The sequence below is a fragment of the Malus domestica genome, chromosome 07, assembly GCF_042453785.1.
Source record: "Malus domestica chromosome 07, GDT2T_hap1".
NCBI classification, from domain to species: Eukaryota; Viridiplantae; Streptophyta; class Magnoliopsida; order Rosales; family Rosaceae; genus Malus; species Malus domestica.
This window is the reverse complement of record NC_091667.1, coordinates 8,009,849-8,034,092: the sequence shown is the minus strand read 5'-3', so window position 1 is coordinate 8,034,092 and position 24,244 is coordinate 8,009,849. Positions and strand designations below refer to the sequence as shown.

The 24,244-nt window shown below is 35.3% G+C and overlaps 1 protein-coding gene and 1 long non-coding RNA gene across 2 annotated transcripts; one reads left to right on the top strand and one right to left on the bottom strand.

Moving 5' to 3' along the window:
• Nucleotides 1-1,002: 1,002 nt before the first annotated feature.
• On the bottom strand, nt 1,003-2,767 carry LOC108172623 (uncharacterized). Its single transcript, XR_003774750.2, has 3 exons — nt 2,555-2,767; nt 2,228-2,307; nt 1,003-1,366 (listed from the first exon to the last, which is right to left on the bottom strand). It is a non-coding gene; the product is annotated as an uncharacterized lncRNA (long non-coding RNA).
• Nucleotides 2,768-13,469: 10,702 nt separating this feature from the next.
• On the top strand, nt 13,470-19,846 carry LOC108171245 (protein NRT1/ PTR FAMILY 7.3-like). Its single transcript, XM_029105474.2, has 5 exons — nt 13,470-13,678; nt 14,349-14,475; nt 16,908-17,125; nt 17,702-18,267; nt 18,631-19,846. The coding sequence occupies exons 1-5, from the start codon at nt 13,649-13,651 to the stop codon at nt 19,502-19,504; spliced, it is 1,815 nt and encodes a 604-aa protein (XP_028961307.2). The 5' UTR covers nt 13,470-13,648; the 3' UTR covers nt 19,505-19,846.
• Nucleotides 19,847-24,244: the final 4,398 nt, after the last annotated feature.

Below are 24,244 nucleotides of genomic sequence, written 5' to 3'. Positions count from 1 at the left end.
CTATCAATTTCTCCATCCTTCCTTTTCTCCGTCACGTGTAGAGACTGCCAACGTCGTCCAAGTTTATTGCCTATAGGCAAAGTCGCGTCACCAACCGCCGGCGAATTCTCTCCTCCTTCTCCTTCTCATTCCCTCCCATCAGCAAATTATATCTTCCTCCTACTCCCTCGACTTCAAGCTCGCCAACGACAAGTCCTGGTACACAAGGTCGTGGTCCTTGTACACAAGGCCGGGTTCCGGAGCTCGCTCCATCCGTCCCCCATTTCCCTTTTTTTTTCCTTAATCTATGCTTGTCCGCCCCTCGCTCCGTCATTCCTCTCTCCATCCGTTCCTCCACTTCATCTTCTAAGCCGAATTTCTGGACCACAGAGAAGGTGGACTCCTCCCTCGACCACTGTTTCATACTGTTACACCCTCGTCTACAATTTTGTTTGTCATATGACGTCATGATGACATCAACATGAAGTTATATTGCGCAGAGGCGGCAAGAGTTGTCACACCCCAATACTTAAGGTGTGACATTAAGAGAAATAAATAGAACAAAGTGATCGTTTAAGGGTATAAAACAAATATTAGCTTAAGATTTAGTCAATGAAAATTTAAACTCAACAATTACATTACTCCATACTACAAAGGTAACTCAAAGAAATAAAGTTAAAGACTTAGTGTGGTAATACAAACCGTAGGAACGACCTGTACCGTAAAATTCACCGAAAAGAACCCGTTTAACCAAAAAGTACAAAAATTTCCAGATTCAAAGTAGACACCTAAAACGAAGTTGTGTTAAAATTTTAAGGATTTTCAAGTTCGGGAAGTTTAGGAAGATTTAAATCTAAAACAGGTATGCTGCCGTTTTTCTAAAAAAAAAAACAATTTCAGCAACACCAAGTCACTTTGGAAATAAAACTGATTATGCTCCAAAGAGTAAAAATCTGAAATTTTCAAAATGCAACCTATTTAGTAGATAATCAACCACAGTTTTAAACATAACCCAGTTCATAGTGGTTCTCCAAAGGCAATTCATTAAGCCTTACAGATTATAATAAGTTCACAAAAGACCTTCAAGGCTTCTTACAAAAAAAACATGTTCAGGTCATTTGATGAAAATGTACATGAGCATAATTTATACAAGCCAAAAGACAAGTGACCATATATACATGGTTTTCATTGCCCAGGTAAGTAAAGACACTAACCCATTTTGGCCTACACCTTTTTAGTCTACAACGCAACAAAAAGATCATTTACAAACTAAGACTAACTATACAAATACTTTGGCAGCTCACCCAAAAGATATACGTCTGGACTCCCTTCTATTAGTCCAAAATAAAGCTGCAACTCGAAACCTAACTAGTCAACCCTACACCACCTGAAAATACATATTTAGAAAAACGGGTGAGCATAAAATGCCCAGTAAGGGTTTTTCGGTAAGTCCGTAGTCATTTAAAATTTCTGGTGCATGCCTAAAAATGATAAGAGTGATTCGAAACAGTTTATATCCACCACTACGTAATCCAACAATGGAATTATGCTCTAAAATGCTTGGAAGTAACATATGGTAGGAAAACCAAAGTTTTAGAGCATAAACAGCTTTGATAACAACACGGTACAACACACAGTTCAGAAACATTTCTTTCTATGACAACAAAGCCATTATTATTAAAAGAAACAATAACACAACTGATCACAAAGTTTCTCTTTTATCCCAAACAAGTGATTAGCAGATTGGAAAGAATCGTAATACACCTGGCCAACATATATACCACACATATCTGTCACATTGATAACTCATTCTTATAGCCCACACATGAAGCTTTCCCTGGGGAATATTGGGTCATTGTACCCATAATCTAACAATTTCACGGGTCATTGTGCCCATTCATACATTCCTCAACATTCTCAATTTCACAAGTATTATACTACTTTCATCTATTTTCACAATTTGAACATTCATGTCAAGATGCTTTAGAATTCGATAATAAGTAAAATAAGAGGCATGCACGTTAAAAACACAATCTTGAAAAATCATTGCAATCACTTTAAACTCACCTAGGAATGAAATTAAAATAATTAGAATCAAACCATAGAGAAACTTTTGCTTCACTTCTTTCACATAATCAAAAATAGAAAAAAAAAATTAAGTAAGCTTGAAACAGTGCTTAAATGCCAACAATCCTTTATCAAGTAAAAATGAAAAATGAAAATATTTTTATGGTTAGAACTCCCCTACCTCAACATAATTTCGTGATATTCAACTCCCGTGGTGTTCGCCGACTTGTTCAGTAGTCACCTTGTCCTTCTCTTCTATATCTATAAGTAAGAAAAATCATCACACACTGCTCATACAAAAATACCAGACAACATACCCTAATTCAAGGTTAATTGAGGACTTTAAACAAACACTTGGTGCTCATCTTAAAACTATAACATGCAATATGGTACTTTCATGTTTCCTACTCCCACCCAAACTAGTTCATGGGTTATCAAACTAAATATCAAATAGATTTCCAAGGTAAGAAATAGAGATCTCTAATGGAGACAAACAAGGGATCCTCACTTGTACTAATCTTCACAAATAGAGGAAAAGAAACTAAATTTCTCTTCCTTAATTTTCTTTTTGGAAGTTTAAGAGCTAAAGGAGAGGAATTTCTTCATCTCTCTCGGCTGGAGGAGAGAGCAACAAAGGAAGAAGGTTTTCCAGAATGTGCTCAAACCTTTTCTCCTTACTAACATAAGCGTCCCTTTTTATTCTTTATTTTTATTTATTTTTATTTTTCTTTTAGTTCTTTTATTTTCAAGCCAAGGCTTCTCAATGGTAAGAGAACTTTTAATGGGCCAATGGCCAATTGATCCAAACCTCAAACAAGGCAAATTAATTTTGCTAATAATGGCCACAAGCAATCCATTTTTAATCAGTGCTTAAAATTTTCAGAATATTACAAGAGTGGCCTAATTTCTAAGTCTATGGAGTTAGGCCCATCGAATAGCAAAGGTGATTGGGGCTGGCTGGAGCAACTTTTGTTGGGCAGGGGGATTTGTTAAGGCAAGTATAAGGCAAGGGAAAGGGTAGTGAAATTACCCTTACTATTATTCACTCTAAATAATAATTGTCATTGTGCAAGTTTACCCGTTTAAAAAGTAGAAGGGTAAGAACAAGGGTGATTACTGTTCATAAATATATATTTTTATTTTGTATGCCTTGTAAGTACGTACTTGAGAAGCTTGTTCTTTGAAAATAAAACTCTCTATTTAAAGCATCTTTGCTAGTGAAGGGCTTGAAGTAAGCGGAGAGAAAAAAAACATATATGGAGGGGATAGTGTTAAATTGTGACTGTTTTTTTTTTTTTAACAAGAGATATTACCTGGGGGGGGGGGTGAACGGCTTAAAGTCATATATGGAGGGGATGGTGTTAAATTGTGAGCGTGTTTTTTATTTTTTTTATATTTTAATTTTTTTATATTACCAACACTAAGAGTGGGGAAGTGTGCTAAGCTTTACACTGGGCTAGCCATAATAATGTGGTTCAAATTCGTATTTGCTGATAATTGAACCTAAAACCTCTTACTTACAAATGATGAGAAATACCACTACACAATAGTATTAAGTGGCAAATTGTGAGAGTGTTTTAAGATTATAATAAGTGTGAGGGTATTATCGGTAGAAAATATTGATTTCTGTTTATCTTTTCTCCGGAATCCAAACATCACCCCTCATTATGTAATCTAATTATGAGAAATTTGAAAATTTCATTACTGATATTTGGTGGACCGTACTCATTTTAATACAGGAAATGATAGTAAACATTGGAAACCTTTGCAAGGAGTGTGATTACCCTTCTTTCCACTCTATTCCCGTTTGGTAAACTCAGACATTGGTTTTTACTACCTTCAAATCTAAGCTATGGAGATGGAGTATACATGTATAAAAAGAAGGTCCTCCACTTGGGCAATCAACCTTGATAAAAATCAAGGTAGTGCTTCAAAAATCCATTGTTATCGGGTTTCGGGTGCATGCAACGCTTTTGCTATTTTGATTCAAAAATAATATAATTTGCATGCACTTGTTGGCCAGTTATTGAAGGAACTAGATTACATCAATGAAGTTATGTGGTTGCAATTTCTTGCTACAATGAACTTCAAATTGATCAATTGACAACTAATGGACTTGTAATTATGGACAATAATTGAAGGGAACTGCTATTAATACTTCAAAAATCTCATTCTACACTCCTTCCAAGTGTATCATTCTTTCTGATTATAGAAAATTTTTTAGTACAACGATATATTTTACACTAAGGAATAAGAAGATGAAGAGTTTAGCTAAGCCACACAATGTACAACTTAATTTGGTATTAAATTTACTGTTTACGAGATTGGAACCTAAGACCTCTCACTTACAAGTGAAAAAATATACCACCAGATTTTAAGATTTTTGTAGTATCAATTACAAATCTCTAATTGAAAAGAGATTAGTCTATTTCGTGAAGCAATTAAGGTCATTCATAAATGAAGAAATTTACAGTACGACATAGAGACCATACATGAAAAAATGATCCCATGTATGAATATATAATCTGGATCTATTCACTAGTAACTTCCTCCTGTTGGATAATTTCAAAGGAAAAGGGTGAAGCTATTATTGAATTTGGTGGTATTTGACCTCTTGGAACATCTTATTCATTTTTTTTCTTGATGCCAAATAAAATTTTCTAAAATAATTGTATATCCTATAAGGTCAAACAAAGGAGCATTTTTAGCTAAAGTAGTAATGATGCAGTCTCCCTGAAGGGACCAGGATCCTCTCCTGAGCTAAGGATGAGGATCCTCCTCATCAATTAGTGTGGGCCGTTAGATGAAAATCCAACGGCTACAAACAGGGGGGTCCCTTTAAAGTTATAATAATTGTATACGTTGGATTTTCATCCAACGGCCCACATCTCTTGATGAGGAGGATCCTCATCCTTAGCTCAGGAGAGGATCCTGGTCCCTTCAGGGAGACTGCATCATTACTACTTTAGCTAAAAATGCTCCTTTGTTTGACCTTATAGGATATACAATTATTTTAGAAAATTTTATTTGGCATCAAGAAAAAAAATGAATAAGATGTTCCAAGAGGTCAAATACCACCAAATTCAATAATAGCTTCACCCTTTTCCTTTGAAATTATCCAACAGGAGGAAGTTACTAGTGAATAGATCCAGATTATATATTCATACATGGGATCATTTTTTCATGTATGGTCTCTATGTCGTACTGTAAATTTCTTCATTTATGAATGACCTTAATTGCTTCATGAAATAGACTAATCTCTTTTCAATTAGAGATTTGTAATTGATACTACAAAAATCTTAAAATCTGGTGGTATATTTTTTCACTTGTAAGTGAGAGGTCTTAGGTTCCAATCTCGTAAACGGTAAATTTAATACCAAATTAAGTTGTACATTGTGTGGCTTAGCTAAACTCTTCATCTTCTTATTCCTTAGTGTAAAATATATCGTTGTACTAAAAAATTTTCTATAATCAGAAAGAATGATACACTTGGAAGGAGTGTAGAATGAGATTTTTGAAGTATTAATAGCAGTTCCCTTCAATTATTGTCCATAATTACAAGTCCATTAGTTGTCAATTGATCAATTTGAAGTTCATTGTAGCAAGAAATTGCAACCACATAACTTCATTGATGTAATCTAGTTCCTTCAATAACTGGCCAACAAGTGCATGCAAATTATATTATTTTTGAATCAAAATAGCAAAAGCGTTGCATGCACCCGAAACCCGATAACAATGGATTTTTGAAGCACTACCTTGATTTTTATCAAGGTTGATTGCCCAAGTGGAGGACCTTCTTTTTATACATGTATACTCCATCTCCATAGCTTAGATTTGAAGGTAGTAAAAACCAATGTCTGAGTTTACCAAACGGGAATAGAGTGGAAAGAAGGGTAATCACACTCCTTGCAAAGGTTTCCAATGTTTACTATCATTTCCTGTATTAAAATGAGTACGGTCCACCAAATATCAGTAATGAAATTTTCAAATTTCTCATAATTAGATTACATAATGAGGGGTGATGTTTGGATTCCGGAGAAAAGATAAACAGAAATCAATATTTTCTACCGATAATACCCTCCCTGAAGACGGTGGCATCCGAAAGTGTACCCTAAAACCGCAATGACATCAGCTAAGAAGTTCGCCTCCACAGACACAGATTTCTAGGAAATTGAGTTGAAAATCCTCGCAACAGAGCTAATGTTAGCAAATCATCTTTAGTCTCCAAAATGTAGAGCACCGACGACAAAGCAGTCTAAGATTAATTTGGAGCGCCCTCTTCACGCATAATTTTGTATGCTGATATATTCATCAATTTGAGAGCATCTCTTAAGGCCATAACTTCAACAACTAGTACAGAAGCCTCCCTCAAATTTCAACAACTATGATGAAGCCCTTAGCAGTGACACTAAGCCATCAAAGTTGATCTCCAACGGATACACTAAGCCATCAAAGTTGATCTCCAACAGATGTCTTGCGCTGGTGACATTTTATAGCGCTGATAAAAATAAGATTTGCAAATCCTTCCCTAATGATGAAACCCACGACAACAATGCTATTCTTCCCTAAGTCATCAAAGTTTATCTTCAAAATATTTCTTTCATTTTCATTTATTGACTACAAGTGTCACAATCTCAAATATATATTTTTTAACACATGATATTATCTACATTAAGGGGGATGTGAACTTAGTCTCACAATGAGTTAGTAATAATATGGTTCAAATTCTCTTTTGAAGAGAATAAAATTTAAGACCTCTCGTTTACAGGTGAAGATAAATAACACAATATCGTAATAATAAGTGACTGTCACAATTTCAAATATGGCCAATTAAATGGCAAGCCCAATTGGACCAACGACACATAAGGATGTTGGGCTAAATGAAAGAAAATAGAGGTTGGTCTAAAAAAGCATTTGGATTGAAGTTAATAAGATAGTAAATAAATAACATTAATAATAGTGTAAACTTCATATAAGTTAAATTTTGTGAAGAGTAGTGCTACACTCGTTTATTATCATTTGTTTTATCTCCTGAATAGAAGTAAAATTCATTAACACATGTAGATTTTATCCTTATTCAAGCGAGTTCACTCTATTAAGGCAATAATTGTCCCGTCAATTGGGCAAAAACAACTATTATCTTAGTGAATAATAATCGTCCCAGTGAATTTTCACACCGAAAAATATATTGTCCGGACAATTAGTATTAATTTTTTTTTTAAATATTGTTTTTATTATTTTATCATTAAAAATATCTTCTATCTACAAGTCATCGTCTCTAGAAACCTCCAGTATCCGACCCTCTTCCCTTTTTCCATCTCCTCATCTTCTACGCCCATCCTTTTCTCCCTCTCCTCTGTTTTTTCCCAGGCTTTTTTCCCACTCCACACCAACACAGAAAGTTTAATCACCCAATTCATCTATAAGACGCCTTGCATCCTCATCTATGACTCGTCGAAGAATAAAAGGTTTGCTCAAGATCGTCGTCTTCAGTTGGAATGAACAGCGACTCGTCTGATAGGTGGAGGAATCCGGCGTCGTATTTCAGTTTCCAGAGCTTGATTCGTGTTCAGTTGGAAGCAATGTATAAAATATCGATGATGTCGGAAATATTGGGAGTCTAAAAATGCGGAAATATCGGGATATTATCGATATCGATAAAAATTGAATAAAAATTACAGAAATTGTAAGAAAAATTTTGGAAATTTTTATTGAAACTTTGCAGGATATTTATTTAGTCAATTATTTATTAGTTTATCACAAAAAATTGGAAGGAAATACATTGCCTGATAGAAATAACTGATTTAAGTTGATTATATAACGTGCTGGCAAACATTATGAGTGTCGAAAATATGTAGTAATTAATGAAAGAAATTTAAACACATCATAATCATTTATATATAATGAATTAGTACAATATTTTACACTTTATACATTGTATGGTAAGATATATGAGTGACTTAGTAAGGTCTAAAATATCGATGATATTGAAAATATTGGTAGTTTAAAAATACAGAAATTTTAATAAAAATATCAGAATATTATGGATATTTTAGACATGGTTGGAAGGAATAACGACCTAATTGATTGGTCGTCGGAGGGTGAGGCATCAGGCGTTGGAAAAAATATATAACCTAGATCACAGCTGGTTGATGTCATGTCGCCTCAAGCAGACAGGCGGGCGAGAGTGTTAGGCCCACTGATTGCCCCACTGATTTTTTATGGATTGGAGCTGTGTTTGTTGAGTTTGGTGAGAGATTTTTCAATGTGATTGGAACACGAAATAGTATATTACGTGTCATTATTTAATAATAGAATATGTGTGTTAAAAAGTTAATAGCTTAAAAAATAAAATTTTCTACCACTTATATAAAAAATACATGATGTATTGCCCGTGTTTCGGTAACAATGAAAAATATATGGTGTATCATCCGTGTTCCGATTACTAATAGGTAGGGCAATTGGATGGAGTGAAGATCCTGCCGGATCCTCTTTGTGAGGATTTCAGGGATTCTCCAATCACATTCGTTCATCGTACATTATGCAACCAGTTTTTGTCAGGTATTGTTTATATTCAATTTTAAATAAAAAAATTACAATGATTCCTGACTGCATGATGTATGATGAACGAATATGATTGTAGGATTCCCAAGATCCTCACAAAGAGGATCCAGCGAGGATCCTCCTGAAATTGGATGGGGTGAATTGCTCTTAGAGAGATAGTAGAAATAGATGGTAAAAATATTATTTTTGTTTTGTAAATCATTAATGGTTTTAATCCACTTTATTGGGTTAGGTCTATTCACTAACTATGGACATCAGCTTTATTTTTTAAGGAATTGTTAGTGACACTCCAAAAATATCATTTTATATTCTTAACAAGTATATTTTTTTTCTTCTAAGTTCATGAAGTTTGGAGTGTGAATAACAATTTCTTTTCTATAATCTTGTTATTAAATTGTAATAAAAGTCATTCATTATTTATAAGTTTATCTTTTACTCAATTTTAAGATTAAATATCTAAATTAAACATTATTTCCCAATTTTCTCTTCTACCCTCATCACAGTTTTCCTGCTCCTAATGCTATTATCACTATAAATGTTGATTTAATGCTACATACATATCATGTCAGAATGTCAAAAAAGCCTATCGAAGAAAATGGAAAGCCATCAAGCAGGTTTGAAAACCTGCAAAACTGCAAATCGATTCAACATGCTGACGCAACACATGGTCCCAACATGGATCAAAAGAGAAAATATCTCCAGATTAAAGAAAAATTTAAATTCGTTTCTGCTTATATTCATAAGTAGTAGTTGATCAATCCCTTTATCACGTTAAAAAAGTGATAAGCAAGATGGTGAATGGGAAAGTGCCGTGCGTGAATTGAATAGGAGCAGTTGGTTTTCACATCCACATGCACTTATTATATGAAAGGGAATCTGGACTGACGGTGCCTCTCAATGGCTTCTGATCGTCCATTTCAATCGTATGCAGCTAGATACAAGTTAAATTAGCATAGCTGGCTATGCGAAAAGTGTGAAAATGACTGATTAAACACGATTAAAGAAAAATTTAAATTAACTTTTGCGTTAAGCGTGACATTGACCATAAGTTGCTGTCTCCTTGGACGTAAGCCAAACACCATTTTCATGGATCCACTAGAGCTTTTATCATCTGTAACATAGGGAATATTTTAAATCTGATCGTTGCTACTTGCTACGTATAGTCTGTGGTTGGTTCAAGGTTTGTCAATTTTATGAACTGGCAAGAGAGAAATATTATTTACTAGTACGAAAAAAGACATTAGTAGCAAAATACATTTACGCAGCAAGAATCATGTGAGTTACTATCGATCCTCTCTCTCTAAAGATAAGAGTTTTTTATTTTATAAAAGGCCAAATACATGCAAATCACAGTTATTAAATAAACTCAATTGTCTTTGCTCATGTACCTTTTTCGTTTTTTTAACTTGGATGAGGATGAGCCAAACTGGATCTCGTTTTTTTAACTTGGATGAGGATGAGCCAAACTCAATTGCTTCTGCTGATGTAAGTTCTTACGAAACCTCAAATTTTTTTTTTATTTGAAACAACTGAGAATTTAAGCATGATATTGTGCGTGGTAGCTAGCTTAGCTCTACCCAAAACTCATTCAAAGGAATTGTATTTGTTGCAAACTTTAAAACAGTAAATACTTTGAAATTGCTTAACTATATTCGCAACACATATTCTTTTGTATCATAGAAATGCTTGACATGCATGAATTAGTCAATCTGCATGCGTTGCTCCAAATGTGATGTTAATTAACATAGAAATGCTTTGAGATAGAAACTGCTTACGTATCAGTTATGAATCATGGAAAAGGGTATTGCTAGAGAATTCAAATTTTTAAACCAACTTGAGTAAGTCGAATGATGTGGTTGTTGATAATTAAATTATTAATTAAATGTCGATTAACGTGCTTGTTTGCTATTGATGATATATCATTTAATTTACAAATTTGGTTTAAAAATTTGATCTCCTTAACATTATCTATTAATAGTTTTCTTATTAGTGTTTCAAAGTGCAATAATTAATATATGGAGCTCTGTTTTCAGCTTGTAATTGATCATTTACTAATATATAAGGAGCTCTGTTTTCAGCTTGTGTAGGCTGAAGACGACTTCAGTTGAGAGTCGACAGGAGATGTTGAAATCAACCAGAGAGAAAACTAAAAGTTGATAAAGATGGTCATAATATAAACAAGGGAGTTTTAACGAAAAACCCACGGTACTGTTCACTTTAACGAAAAACCATATTTTTACACTAAAAAGTCAAACATGGTACTATTGACTTTATCCTTTATTTTGTCCTTATCATTAAAACTCAAAGTTTTCAAGCCCTTTTCATTAGTTTTCCTTATAAACAAACGATCGAAAATGATGATCTAGCTGTACAATTTTTCCTATAAAACTTCTTTATTTCTGGTTTTTTTTTTTCTCCATAAAATGTTTCATTGATCATTCTCGAAGCTTGCTGGTACAAGTCTATTAATTTTTTAAGAAAGAAAATCTATTTATTAATAACTCTAAAGTCATGAAATATTAACTTAATCTTCAGCATGGCCTTCCTTAAGAATTTGGAGGCTCTAGGTGAGCCTTCAAAGTGGAGTTCTTTAACCACCTGATCCTTTGTGCATTGTTATGTATAAAAAAATCGTTAAATACATGAAAAAAATTTATTTCTACATTAAATATCATTAAAAATTAATATTAAATGAAGAAAGATATGCAAAAATTACTTAAATATTAGACGTCTCGCGTTTTTAGACCAAATGTACTAATGAAGTTTCCATAATCTAATTTTTTAACCAATTCTTTTTCAATTGCCTATGATTTTATTTTTTTGATTGTTTTATTGAATTTGAATTGTAAAATAATATATATATATATATATATTTTAATATATATATATATATATAATATTTAAAATATAATAATTTGGGGGATCCTCCGAAATGGAAGCCCTAGACAGGCGCCTACTTCGGCTACCCTTAGGACCGGCCTTGATCTTTAGGTAAATCTGATGTACATGGTAAAGAAGAAGAGAATAAAACTTATTGAGAGCTCATACAATAAATAGTAAGCACTTTCTGGGGCGAATCTCATTATTAAGTGCCAGAGGGGGCACGTGTGCCTCCCTCAAATTTTTGGCCATGGAAAAATGATGGTCTGAGCAGGAATCAAGGTCCCGTTTAAATTGTAGCCGTCTTTCTCACTCAATACAACATCGATTCGAACTATGACGAATAATAATCAACTCTCCACTACCTCCAACTCTGTCACTCACTCCTCATTCAAAACCAGTAGGAGGAAGATATAACGCAATGTTTAGATGTGGAGTTGATTTTGGTAGTTCATGAAGAAGAATTTCCTCCTCCCTTACGTCTAATAAATATGACTTGCAAGCTCTATACATGTTTAATTTATCTATTTGTTCACTATTACAATATTGACTCTAAACATATAATTTAAATAAAACAAATGTTAAATATACGCTAAGTACACAATGAATATAAATTAGGCATGTGCAGAATGCCTCACTTAAAAGTTAAAAAAAAAAAGAAAAAAAAAGAAAAAAAGAAAAGAAGGTGTTGCACGCACTCCTTTTAGAATTCCATAAAGATCTGCATTCGTCAATGCTCAGTTGTGCCCCATAAACGTTATCTTCTACTCTGCGTATTCTGGTTACACGATTGGTGACTCTAAAATCAGAAAGTCGATGTGACTTGAACTAAGATCGCTCAATCCTATAAAGTAGCGGCAGGTGGCCGTCTCGTCTCCTCTTCACAGTATTTTACATGCATAATGCGATAATGATTTTAGTTGATGCATGCATGCACCCACAACTTTTGAGCTTCACTGGCCCGGCTGCTTCTAATACGTATGCAACAGGTTGCAACTTGGAAAGGTTTTTCCCAACAACAAAGTTTAAAAATATTCTGTCCGTTTCAAATTTAAATTCAATTTTCGTACATTGTTTTCAGCTTTTCTGATTTATCTGGTTATTTTCTTCATCCAAAGTCCTGTAACTGGGGTCATATATGAGACTGCTGAAGCTTCACAGTCAAATTAAGTCACACAAAAGCAGCCAAAAATAAGTGGACTTCAATTCGCAGAAAGAAACCATGCATAAGCATTAAAGCAAAACAAAAAACAAATTTACATCCCACCGAAAATATAAAATATTAGATTAAAAACAGTCGTGCGGAAAATTAACAACTACATGTATGTTTCAAACATGTCGGTATCAAAGACAGCCCATAGTCACAACTACTTTTTTTTAAATATAAGATGTATCCCAGCACACATTGATGGCAAACTAATCTTCTTTTTTCATGCACCTCCGATATAGGCTGCAACATACATTTAGTGTTCAGATCAAATGGTACTATAAAGGGTTGGATATTGTCCTAAGGATAATGCTAGGTAAATCAACTTTTTAAATGAAATCTTGTAAATTATATAGCGTGATTGTTGATAATTGAATTACTACTTAAGTATTTATTAGCGCTTTTATCTATTATTAGTGACACATATTTATAAAATTTAATCTAACATTACTCTTACTCTAAACTTTTACTCTCTTTTCAATAAACCAAGTCACTGACCACAATGTTGGTTGTATTCACGTGAAAAAGACATTAACTCAGTCACCTATCTTTGATGACTGCTGTATCCAACAATTCTTTTTCCCACATATGAGAGGCCCCTTCCCTACCTAATTAGTCCAACCCATTTCCTTGTCACTTGCTCCATCGACTAATTTTCCTGTGAACCAGCTGTGCCTTTTATTCTCAATTTCTCACGTACCTTTCAACATGTAATCCTAGCCGTTCACTAAATTTTCCTCTATATATACAACCCCTCACTCCTACTTCCCTTCTACCTCCAAACAAACACTTGTGCTTCATCTTTTTGTTCCACTAAGGTTGGTTCTTCACTTTCTTGGTTTCCCCTACTCATCTTTTTCTTCTCCCCCTTGTTCCAAACGTCTCATACTCTTTTGCGGGTGGTGCTCTAGCTTACCTAGTTCTTGTGAGAGCTCAGCTTAATACGTAGCAATGGCTTGCTTAAATATTTGCAAAGACCAGGTTCGTGATGAATTTTGTATTTCTCTCTTTCGACGTGCAAGCAATGCTACATGTACCATATATTAGTGATGTATCAGTTTCCGTTGTACATAACATCCATGTATTTGATGACTCACTTTTAAGTTTTGAATGCCTCCAGATGTGTGATCACCCACCCAAACATATTTATGGGTGTGGGGAATATGTCTCGCACAACTGTTAGCTAGGGCAGATGTTTCTCCCATGCATTCAAATTGGGTTTTTACAGGGGCATTTGATATTCCTTTTATCCACATATTCATTCGTATATTATCTGCATCTTCAATTAGCCCCTTAAACAGGAAAGAAAAAAAAAGAAGAAGAGGTATATTCTTCCTGACACACCCTATAGAGTTGAGGCTCACATATAATAATAGGGCCTACTTTCATTAGACAGTGTTAGTAAGTTTGTCAGTTTGTTAGTTTCGTGTGTCCAAATAGTTATATCGATGTATTTTACCTTTATATTTATGTATAGTGCATATGTAGGTTAGTGACGTGTACATAAAGAGCAATGATCTTAATTTATGTACACCAAAAGAAAATTAAAGGTGTTATTTTATCTATTATTGTGCACTGTCTCAAATATTGCATCTAGCTAGGAGGATATATGTATTACTAGCTAAATTTGTTATCAATTCAAACATTTCAGGGATATGTAGAAGAAAAGAACCAGAAGATAAAAGAAGTTTGTACACTCGACGGAACCATTGATTGGTATGGCCACCCTGCTGTCCGAGGAAGAACTGGAAGATGGGTTGCTGGAATTCTCATATTAGGTAATTGGGTAAATTACACAGTAGCCACTCAGATTTTGAGGTTTATTACAACCCTATACACCAACTTTAAAACATTTCACTTTCATACCTCAAGTACTATTTTATTTCAATATAATACATCCGTTAGATTTTTCATCCATTAATCTATTAAATGCTGACGTGGCTACCACATTTGTGCCACGTGGCTACCAAATGTCTGCTACATGGCAAAAATAATAATTTTTAATTTTTTTTTAAAACCTGATTTTTCTCAACAAAAAAAAAATTCAAAAATTGAAACCCACATATGCAACCAGCGATCAGAAGGAGGAAAAGAAGGAGAAGAAGAAGGAGGAAAAGAAAAACAAAAAATTTTGTCCCTCCCCTAGCAACCAGAAGAAGAAGAAGAAGAACCCCCCCCGGCGACCCGCGACCCTCCTCCCGTACCCCCTCCGGCCCGACGACCCTCCTCCCGTCCCCCTCCCCCCCGCGCGAAGCGACCCGAAAGAAGAAGAACCCCCCCGGCGACCCTCCTCCCGTACCCCCTCATGCCCGACGACCCTCCTCCCGTCCCCCCCCCCCCACCGCGCGCAGTGACCCTCCCCCCCCCCACCGCGAGCAGTGACCCTCCCACCCCCCCTGCGCGCCCAGCGACCCCTCCCCGGCGCCCAGCGTCTTCTTCTTGTTGCAGATCTGGGTTTCTATTTTTTTTTTCTCCCTCCTCTTCCTCTTCTTCCTCTTTTTCTTTTTCTTTCTTCCTCCCTCCTCTTCTTCTTCTTGCAGATGTCGGTTTCAAATTTGTTTTTTTTTTGGAGAAAATTTAGGTTTCTTAAAAAAAAATTAAAAAATTATTTTATTTGCCACGTGGCAGACATTTGGCAGCCACGTGGCAGACATTTGGCAGCCACGTGGCATATATGTGGCAACCACGTCAACATTTAACAGATCAATGAATGGAAAATCTAACGGATGTATTATATTGAAATAAAATAGTACTTGAGGTATGAAAGTGAAATGTTTTAAAGTTGTTGTATGGAATTGAAATAGACCCCAAACCTGATGTATGAAAATGTAATTTACCCTAGGTAATTAATTATCTATGGTCTAAAATATCCATAATATCCCGATATTTCCATCGAAATTTCTGTGTTTTTGGACTACCGATATTTCCGATATCATCGATATTTTAGACCTTGCTAAGTCACTCATGTATCTTACCATGCAATGTATAAAGTGTAAAATATTGTACTAATTCATTATATATAAATGATTATGGTGTGTTTAAACTTCTTTCATTAATTACTACATATTTTATACACTCACAATGTTTGCCAGCTCGCTATATAATCAACTTAAATCAGTTATATCTATCATGCAATGCATTTCCTTCCAATTTTTTGTGATAAACTAATAGATAATTGACTAAATAAACATCCTGCAAAGTTTCAATAAAAATTTCCATGTTTTTCTTACAATTTCCATGGTTTTTAATCAATTTTTATCGATATCGATAATATTCCGATATTTCCATCGAAATTTCCGTGTTTTTTTACTACCCATATTTCCGATATCATCGATATTTTATACCTTGTCTATGATTATACTGTTTAGTAACAAGATTAGTTTGATTATCTATTTGAATTGACTAATGTTTGAACAGTTTAGTATTTTTTAATAATATGAAAATAAATAACAATTTGTTGATTGTGGAAACAATTTGTCTGCTGTTTCCTTATAGTTTCTCACTGCTCCAACAACTTTTCCAAAATCAGCCACATTTGGATTTAATAAAAAAGAAAAATAGATTTCATATGTCATATTTTGTCAGTATTTGTTGTATATTTTAACTATATGTGTGTGTGTGTGTGTATATATGTATATATGTAATTGTAGAAAATAAAACTTAATGTAATTTTTACTTAGTTTTATTCTCATATTAGTTGGATCAGCAAAATCATGTGACACTTCTGAGTTTTTTTTTTTGGGGCTCATGATGTGATATATAAGATCATAAATGTCTTTACCGAAAATCTTACGAACAGTATATGGTTTGCCCAAATGGTCAAAGAAGGAAAGACTTAATCTCCAGTAGCTCTAATTATCTACTTCTACCTACGGACTATGATGTCTTTTTCTGAAAACACATCAACAACAAAACTTTATCTCACTAAGTGTGATCAAGTATATGAATTTTGGAATATCACTGCGTTCGGTTCTGTTTTGTGTCATGTCTTCTGTTAGATTCAAATACTCTTAAGATTTTTCAGAGTCTCTTTCCAAGTTTTCATAAGTTTTCCTCTACCCCTTTGATCATAAGTTTCTATCTCGTAATCACATCTAAAAAAAAAAATTCATGTTCATCCCTGAGCAATTATTAATGATCGCATCCGTGCGTATAACAATATTTAATCTGTTTTTTTAATTGGTAAACTGTTCTCTATCGATCTGATCAGTAAATCAAGGGTTGGCAACATTGGCATTCTTTGGAGTAGGAGTGAACCTGGTATTGTTTTTGACAAGGGTGTTGGGTCAAGACAACGCAGAGGCTGCAAATAACGTCAGCAAATGGACTGGAACAGTTTACATATTCTCTCTTCTGGGTGCTCTCCTCAGTGACTCTTACTGGGGGAGGTACAAGACTTGTGCTGTCTTTCAAGTTATTTTTGTCCTTGTAAGTTATTGACTAATTATTTTAACATTCAATAATTATATTAATCACTTTGCTGGTTTAATTAAGCTCATTTTTTTTCCGTCAATAATTGGTAACCATGGTTTATTGAAAGAAATATTGTACTAATAAGAATCAAATTGGTGTGACTTATACTCACCCCAAAACTCCAAGTTGATTTTTGAAAATTAAAGCTGCTCATTCGTTTTTATTTTTTATTTTTTATTTATTTATCTAAACTAGCTAGTAATTTGTTTATCCTTGAAAAATATAGGTGGTAGTTTTCATGAAAATAAATGACACAACTTAGATATACACGAAATTATGTTTGAGCTCAATCCTTTCAGCAAACCTAAGCTTAGGCAATTTGTTAGAGCATCGTGCTCTCCCCTCCCTCCATACCCAAGTTCGAATGTCCTTCCTCATAGTTAAGATTAATTTTTTTCACCAAATTTTTAGACCGTTTTAAGGAAAAAGAAAAGCCCTCTCGTATTTAGGTGTACTATATTGTGACGATCAGCACTATTTTAATTTCTTGCAAGTAAATATGTACTCACCTAAATTTGTTTTTTTGAGCAGGGTTTGTCATTGTTATCGCTATCGACCTACGTATTCTTACTCAAGCCTAAAGGCTGTGGTGATGAAAAGTCTCCCTGTGGAGACCACTCGACCTTTGAAATCGGATTGTTCTACATCTCTATATACCTTATTGCACTTGGAAATGGTGGTTACCAACCTACCATAGCTACATTTGGGGCAGACCAGTTCGACGAGGAGGACCCGAACGAAGGGCACTCAAAGATATCCTTCTTTAGCTTCTTCTACTTGGCGTTGAATCTTGGCTCTCTCTTTTCAAACACAATCTTGGGATATTTTGAGGATAAGGGAATATGGACTCTAGGGTTTTGGGTATCCACTGGTTCTGCTGCAATGGCTTTGGTCTTGTTTCTATGTGGCACTCCAATGTACAGGCATTTCAAGCCTCAGGGAAACCCTCTCTCTAGGTTTTGTCGGGTGGTCGTAGCTGCAACAAGAAAATGGAAGGATGAGATGACACCAAGTGGGGAAGATTTGTACGAGGGAGAGGATCAGAATAAATGCTCTCAAAACGAGAGTAGGAAAATAGTTCACACCCACGGATTCAAGTAAGTTATATATATGTTTTTGAGATCTTAATAGATAATATCAATAGTCACAAGAATCTCTTTGGCAGCATTGTCTTAATGAGATTCTTTCAGTATTAGAGATTTTAAAAGCTCCAACGGAATGCTTGCTGATTTTTATATCACGAGCAACTGTCGCTCCTTCGGAGCTTCGGAGAAACAGGTATCAGGTGTTTCACTAGAAAGTACTAAAACTGCTTTTCTAGGCGGAGAAAAAAAAACTATGGTTTCTTATTTCAACCAAATACTGCTAAACATGCTTAGTGCACTACCGAAAGTACTCCAAATAGATTAGTAGTTGACCAATGATAAATCCTAAACTGATCCATGTTAATCCTTCGACAGATTCTTGGATAAAGCTGCAATCATCACACCAAAGGAGATGAACCAAATGGGTAAGGGGGCTCAAAATCCATGGCGCCTTTGCACAGTGACACAAGTAGAAGAAGTGAAATGCATACTTAGACTACTCCCAATCTGGCTGTGCACAATTCTCTACTCTGTAGTTTTTACTCAAATGGCATCACTCTTTGTAGAACAAGGTGCTGCAATGAAGACCACCATTTCAAGCTTTCACATTCCCCCAGCCAGCATGTCAAGCTTTGACATTCTCAGCGTAGCGGCTTTTATTTTCATTTACAGGCGAGTTCTTGACCCGCTTGTTTCTAGGCTGATGAAAAAGGGACTCACTGAGCTCCAAAGGATGGGAATTGGTCTTGTTATTGCAATCCTGGCGATGATTTCAGCAGGGGTCGTAGAGTTGTTCAGGTTAAAGTATGCGGTAAAAGACTGCAACACCGATTGCGAAACTCCAAGTTCATTGAGCATATTTTGGCAAGTTCCTCAGTATGTGCTTGTAGGAGCATCAGAAGTGTTCATGTATGTTGGTCAGCTGGAGTTCTTCAACGGACAAGCACCCGATGGATTAAAGAGCTTTGGGAGTGCACTTTGCATGACTTCAATATCACTTGGAAACTATGTGAGTAGCTTACTTGTTACAGTTGTGATGAAGATTTCTACGAGGGATGACATGCCTGGATGGATCCCTGGAAACCTAAACAAAGGCCATTTGGAAAGGTTCTACTTTCTCTTGGCAGCTTTGACAACAGCTGATCTTTTGGTCTACGTATTATGTGCAAAATGGTACAAGTATATCAAGTTTGAAGGAAAAGGTGGAAATGACAGTGGCAATATTGGGCAAGCTGAACTTAGAGTTTAATCAAATCTAGGGTAAAAAAAGGGAGGGTAAGAAAAAGTGTGTGTCGGTTATATGTAATTTCTTATTTGTAGCACATACTGGTGTTACCATTATGTGTTGAGTCTCAACATTGAGAGAAGGAAGTTATATATAGCCAGAAGTTTACAAGAGTTTGTTAGAAAGGAGAGGACCGTCATGGGGGTACATAGAGCCAATGCTTGCAATGATACTAGAGAAATGCCTTTTCCATTTTTCCAAGTTGAGCACAAGGTGTTGTAGAAAAAATGTGGCAAGGCCGGATGTAAAACTCAATGCAATCTTTGATGCGGCACTACAAAGTGGAATAAAATGCATTTCCTTATTGTAATTGTACCTAAGCTATTCTCTGTCTTTCTTATTTAAATTTTATTTTGTTTTTATACAAGCGATATTCCACACTAAATTTATCTAAATTACGACAATAGTAGTTTGAACTTGTGTGCTGAAAGAGAACGCTGAACACACAGTGCTCTGATCAGCTTAGCTAAGCCTAAGTCTACTTTATTTAAGATTTTATATCAAGCTTCTTCTAGCTAACTCGGTTTAAATGGCAGATGCAAAAGATAACTTTAATTTATTTTCTTAAAATTGATAATATAAGCCGTGCATGAATTGAATATCAATATGAATATGAGCGGTGTCTTTTGAAGCTCAATTTCTTTGGGAAAGGGATTTTGGATGCAAAGTCTAACCTACCAATTTGGATTCTTTAATACAAAGGACAATTTCCGATCACTGTCACTGTCCCCTCCTTTTCTATTTTATCAAGTTTTTATTTCCATCACAATAAATATGATAATTAGGTGTACCAACGATTTAGTATTAGAAAAAAAGGACAAAGGTTCTCTACCTCTTTTTTCCCTCATCTTCCTTCTCTCCTCCTGTTACAACCCTCTTATGATTTCACCTTAGAGCAAGTCCACCGGAGTGGACATTGTCCAGCACTCAGTCCAAAAAGTAGCCCAGCACCCTGTCCATTATCTCTAGCCCGCACAACAGCCTGGGACCCAGCCCATGCTGGTCTCTGGGCCAGCACAAAACTAACTGACCAAGAAGCCGGGCAAATGGCCTGGCGCGTGCATGTCACGGGGCTTGTGGCGCGAGTGCCCGATAGCATTTCAGACGCGGGGCCCGCGCGCAGGCGCACTCAGACCACAACCCGAGTAGGCGACGTGGCTCACTTTGAGCAGTTGGATTTCCAATGGTAAAAAAATTTAAATTTGACTTTTAAAATGGACCATTCGATCACAGATCAACGGTCCACGTTTTTTTCACAAAAAATAAAAATTAAATTAAAAAAAAGGCCCAATGGTCAGAAATATGACCGTTGGCCACGTGGCAACTCCCTGGCTCTTGGATTTGAATATTTTTCAAATCCAACGGTCCAGATTAATTAACTATATTAAAATTTATTAAAATTATTAAAAAATACAGAAAATTATTAAAAAATACAGAAAATTTTTAAAAATGTTATTTTTTTTTTATAAATACCTAACCCTCATCTTCCACCTTTACACGACATTTCAATATTTTCTACACTTTCTATACTATCTACATTTCAATATTTTCTACACTTTAAAAGAAAAAAATGTCTTCGTGGAAGCTCATTGAAGATGTTACGTTGTGTGAATGTTGGGTTCACACTACTCATGACCCGATTACGGGTAATGAGATGGATAAGCGAGAAATGTGGAGTAAAATTACGAAAGCGTTTTGCGATGTACATGGAAAAGACGCCAGAACTAGTCAAGGTCTTCAAGGTTGTTGGAAAAAACTCAACGCATCCTTTACTTGTTGGAAAAACGTCATCTCTCATGCTTCTGGTAACCTCAGTAGTGGGACAAGTTTAGTGGATCAGGTGACGATATTTTTATTTATTTATACGCATTCCACCCACATCAATATTTTAATTTATTTAATTTCGTATGTAATTTCTTATGTCATTTTATGTAATTTATATACATTCCACCCGTATCAATATTTTAATTTATTTAATTTCTTATGTAATTTTTATTTAATTTCTTATGTCATTTTTATGTAATTTATATGCATTCCACCCGTATCAATATTTTGAATTTATTTATTTGTGTTACACCCGCATTTTTTAACACTATCTTATCCCACATTTTTATAGACACTACAAGCTCAAGCATTCTACAATTCAAAGAACCAGAACAAATCATTCACTAGATGGGAATGTTGACAAATTGTCAAAGATTGCCCTAAATACAAAATTGTGGCTACCGGTCCAGAAGTTGTCATGCACAGTATGGGTCTACATAGTTCTCCAGAACCAGACATGGCCGAACAAGAAGCCGACACATTTCAAGACACGGAAGGGACGCCTGAACAAGTGCCCGAGACCCAACCAACTCTTCAATCCCTTAGACCTCAAGGTAAAAAGGCATCAAAGAAACATGGTAGTTCTTCCAAAAATGACTACACTAAATATATGGAGGAACTTACTCGCCAAGGTGAACTGAACATGGCACGGGAAAAGGCTAGAGATGAAGAAAAAGTTCATGTTATGGCAGCAATAATAGTAGCTACTAAGGCCCGTGATGCGGCGGCTGAGAGACAAAGAGAAGTAGTTAATCGAGAGAACGAGCTGGTTAGAGAAGCACTTCATCGAGAAAATGAAATGCTTAGAGAAGAAAGGATGGCTCAAGTAGATCGTGACACTATGAGCAAGATAGTACGTTCAGATAATGACATGTGGCGTGACGAGATTGGTTAAAAATCCTATCCGAAATTAAAACTATTTTATTTTTTTATTCTTTTAGAAAAAATTAAAAAATATTTTAAATGGGTTGGGTGCCAGCGCATTTTGTAGGGGTGGAGATCGTTTGTGCAAGCGCATTTTTTCACGGGAAATTTTATTTAAATCCATTAATCCTCTTTCCACACCCAACTTAGAAATTTTGTCCCACAAACTTACCATTTTACCCTCAAATACAAAATTTACAAACTTGAAAAAATTACACAAACATATAAACCCACCCAACCACCTACCCTGGCAACAACCGGACTTGATTATGGTCGTCATCAAGCAACCAATCGACAACCTTGCTAGGCTAGTTAAGACCAAGTATTTCTTGATGATCATACAATTGGATTGCAGTGGGTACCGATAGCCTCACCCGCCGATCTCGAAGCCCTCTTATGGTGCAAACCTTGCTATGCCTGTCATTTCCTCCAAAAGCTCGGGACACATGCACAATCCTTAGATCCTTCAACCTTGGCCATGGAGTTAATGAACGAGATAAATTAGGGTTTGATGAGATTTTATTAGCTTCTCTGGCGACACATTCTCTTGATGTCGTCGAAGACCACAACCGCCCTCCACTATATTTTTTATGTTCTTCTCCACCCTCCGGCTATCCATTTTCCAATTTCCAGCAACCAATTGTGGTTGGATTTTTCGCCAGTTGATAATATCTTTCTACACCCATATTTTATTTAGGGCATAATTGGAATATAAAATTTAACAAAAATTTAATGGGTGTAGAAATAAGTTTATTGGTTCCAAATAAAATTTCCCTTTTTTCACTGGGTGCCAGCGCATTTTTTTAGGGGTGGAGATGCATTGGCCTATTACTGTTCATTGGAGTTTGTTACTATTCACTGGAGTGGATAAATGGGCTGGGTGCTGGCACAAAGTCCTTAGAGGTGGACTTGCTCTTACAGAAGTAGAAGAAAAAGTAAGAAGAAAACAAAAAAGAATGGGAGGGTGGAGTGGGGAAGAAAAAAAGAAGGGAGAGAATCCCAATCGTAGAAAAATAACCTTGTGAGATTATGATAAGAACAAAGAATTATTTCATAAATTAACAACATTCATATCCAAAGACATACTAGATTCACTGTATGTGTATGAAATACGACTCTTGTAAAGCACTTCTCTTTCTGCAAAATCTTTCTTCTAACTTTAAGAAAGTACTTAGAGATTACATGTATGGGTTGCAAAATGAAGGGTTTATTTGAGATTATGGTGCTTTTAAAAAAAAATCTGAAATATCAAACATGTTCGGTAAAATAAAAAAAAAAACTATTGTCAATGATGATTGAAAAACATAAAAAAGCAAAAACATGATCTATGTTTCTTAAAAAAGAAAGTTTTTTATTTTTTTCAAAGTATAGCAACTGATGCCATTGAATAAAAAAATTTAAATCACAAGTATAACCTCACATATTTTAAAAAATTTCAATTATTGCTCCTACATTATTCTCTTTTGACAATAAGGTCTCATTTGACATGTCATGTAAGACCACTGGATAGTACTAATAATACAGAACACGTATTTGGTGAGCTTCTTATGCCTTGTTTGACAACTCGTGTAAGGGATTAGATAGTATAGTATCGTCCCAGTTGTTTGGCTTGTGTGTGAAATAGCCACTGGATAAAATAAGGGGTGTGTGGACACACCCCTTTTTACTCCTCACACACCCCTTGTTAATTTCTGTCCGTTGATCTTTTTCAATTCATCCATTCCGACGGCCGAAAACCAAAAAGGTGTGGGAGAAGTAAAAAGGGATGTGTGGATATCACATCTCATAAAATAATCATGTCCCACCATTTTAAGACACTTCACACCCGCTTAGTTACCCTCTCCAATAGGTTGGTATAATTAGTCGGGTTCACGCTCTCGTTGGCTCTTCTCCGACCCTTTCTGCTCCTGCGCAACGTGAACTCCACCAAGGTATTGCTGCTCCATCTCTCCCTCC

What these genes read in the sequence shown, in the direction of transcription:
- LOC108171245 (XM_029105474.2), top strand. Translation starts at nt 13,649, where the DNA reads ATGGCTTGCTTAAATATTTGCAAAGACCAG. An exon ending in TAAATATTTGCAAAGACCAG is followed by an intron (nt 13,679 to 14,348) that starts GTTCGTGATGAA and finishes CAAACATTTCAG; the next exon opens with GGATATGTAGAAGAAAAGAA. An exon ending in GTTCACACCCACGGATTCAA is followed by an intron (nt 18,268 to 18,630) that starts GTAAGTTATATA and finishes ATCCTTCGACAG; the next exon opens with ATTCTTGGATAAAGCTGCAA.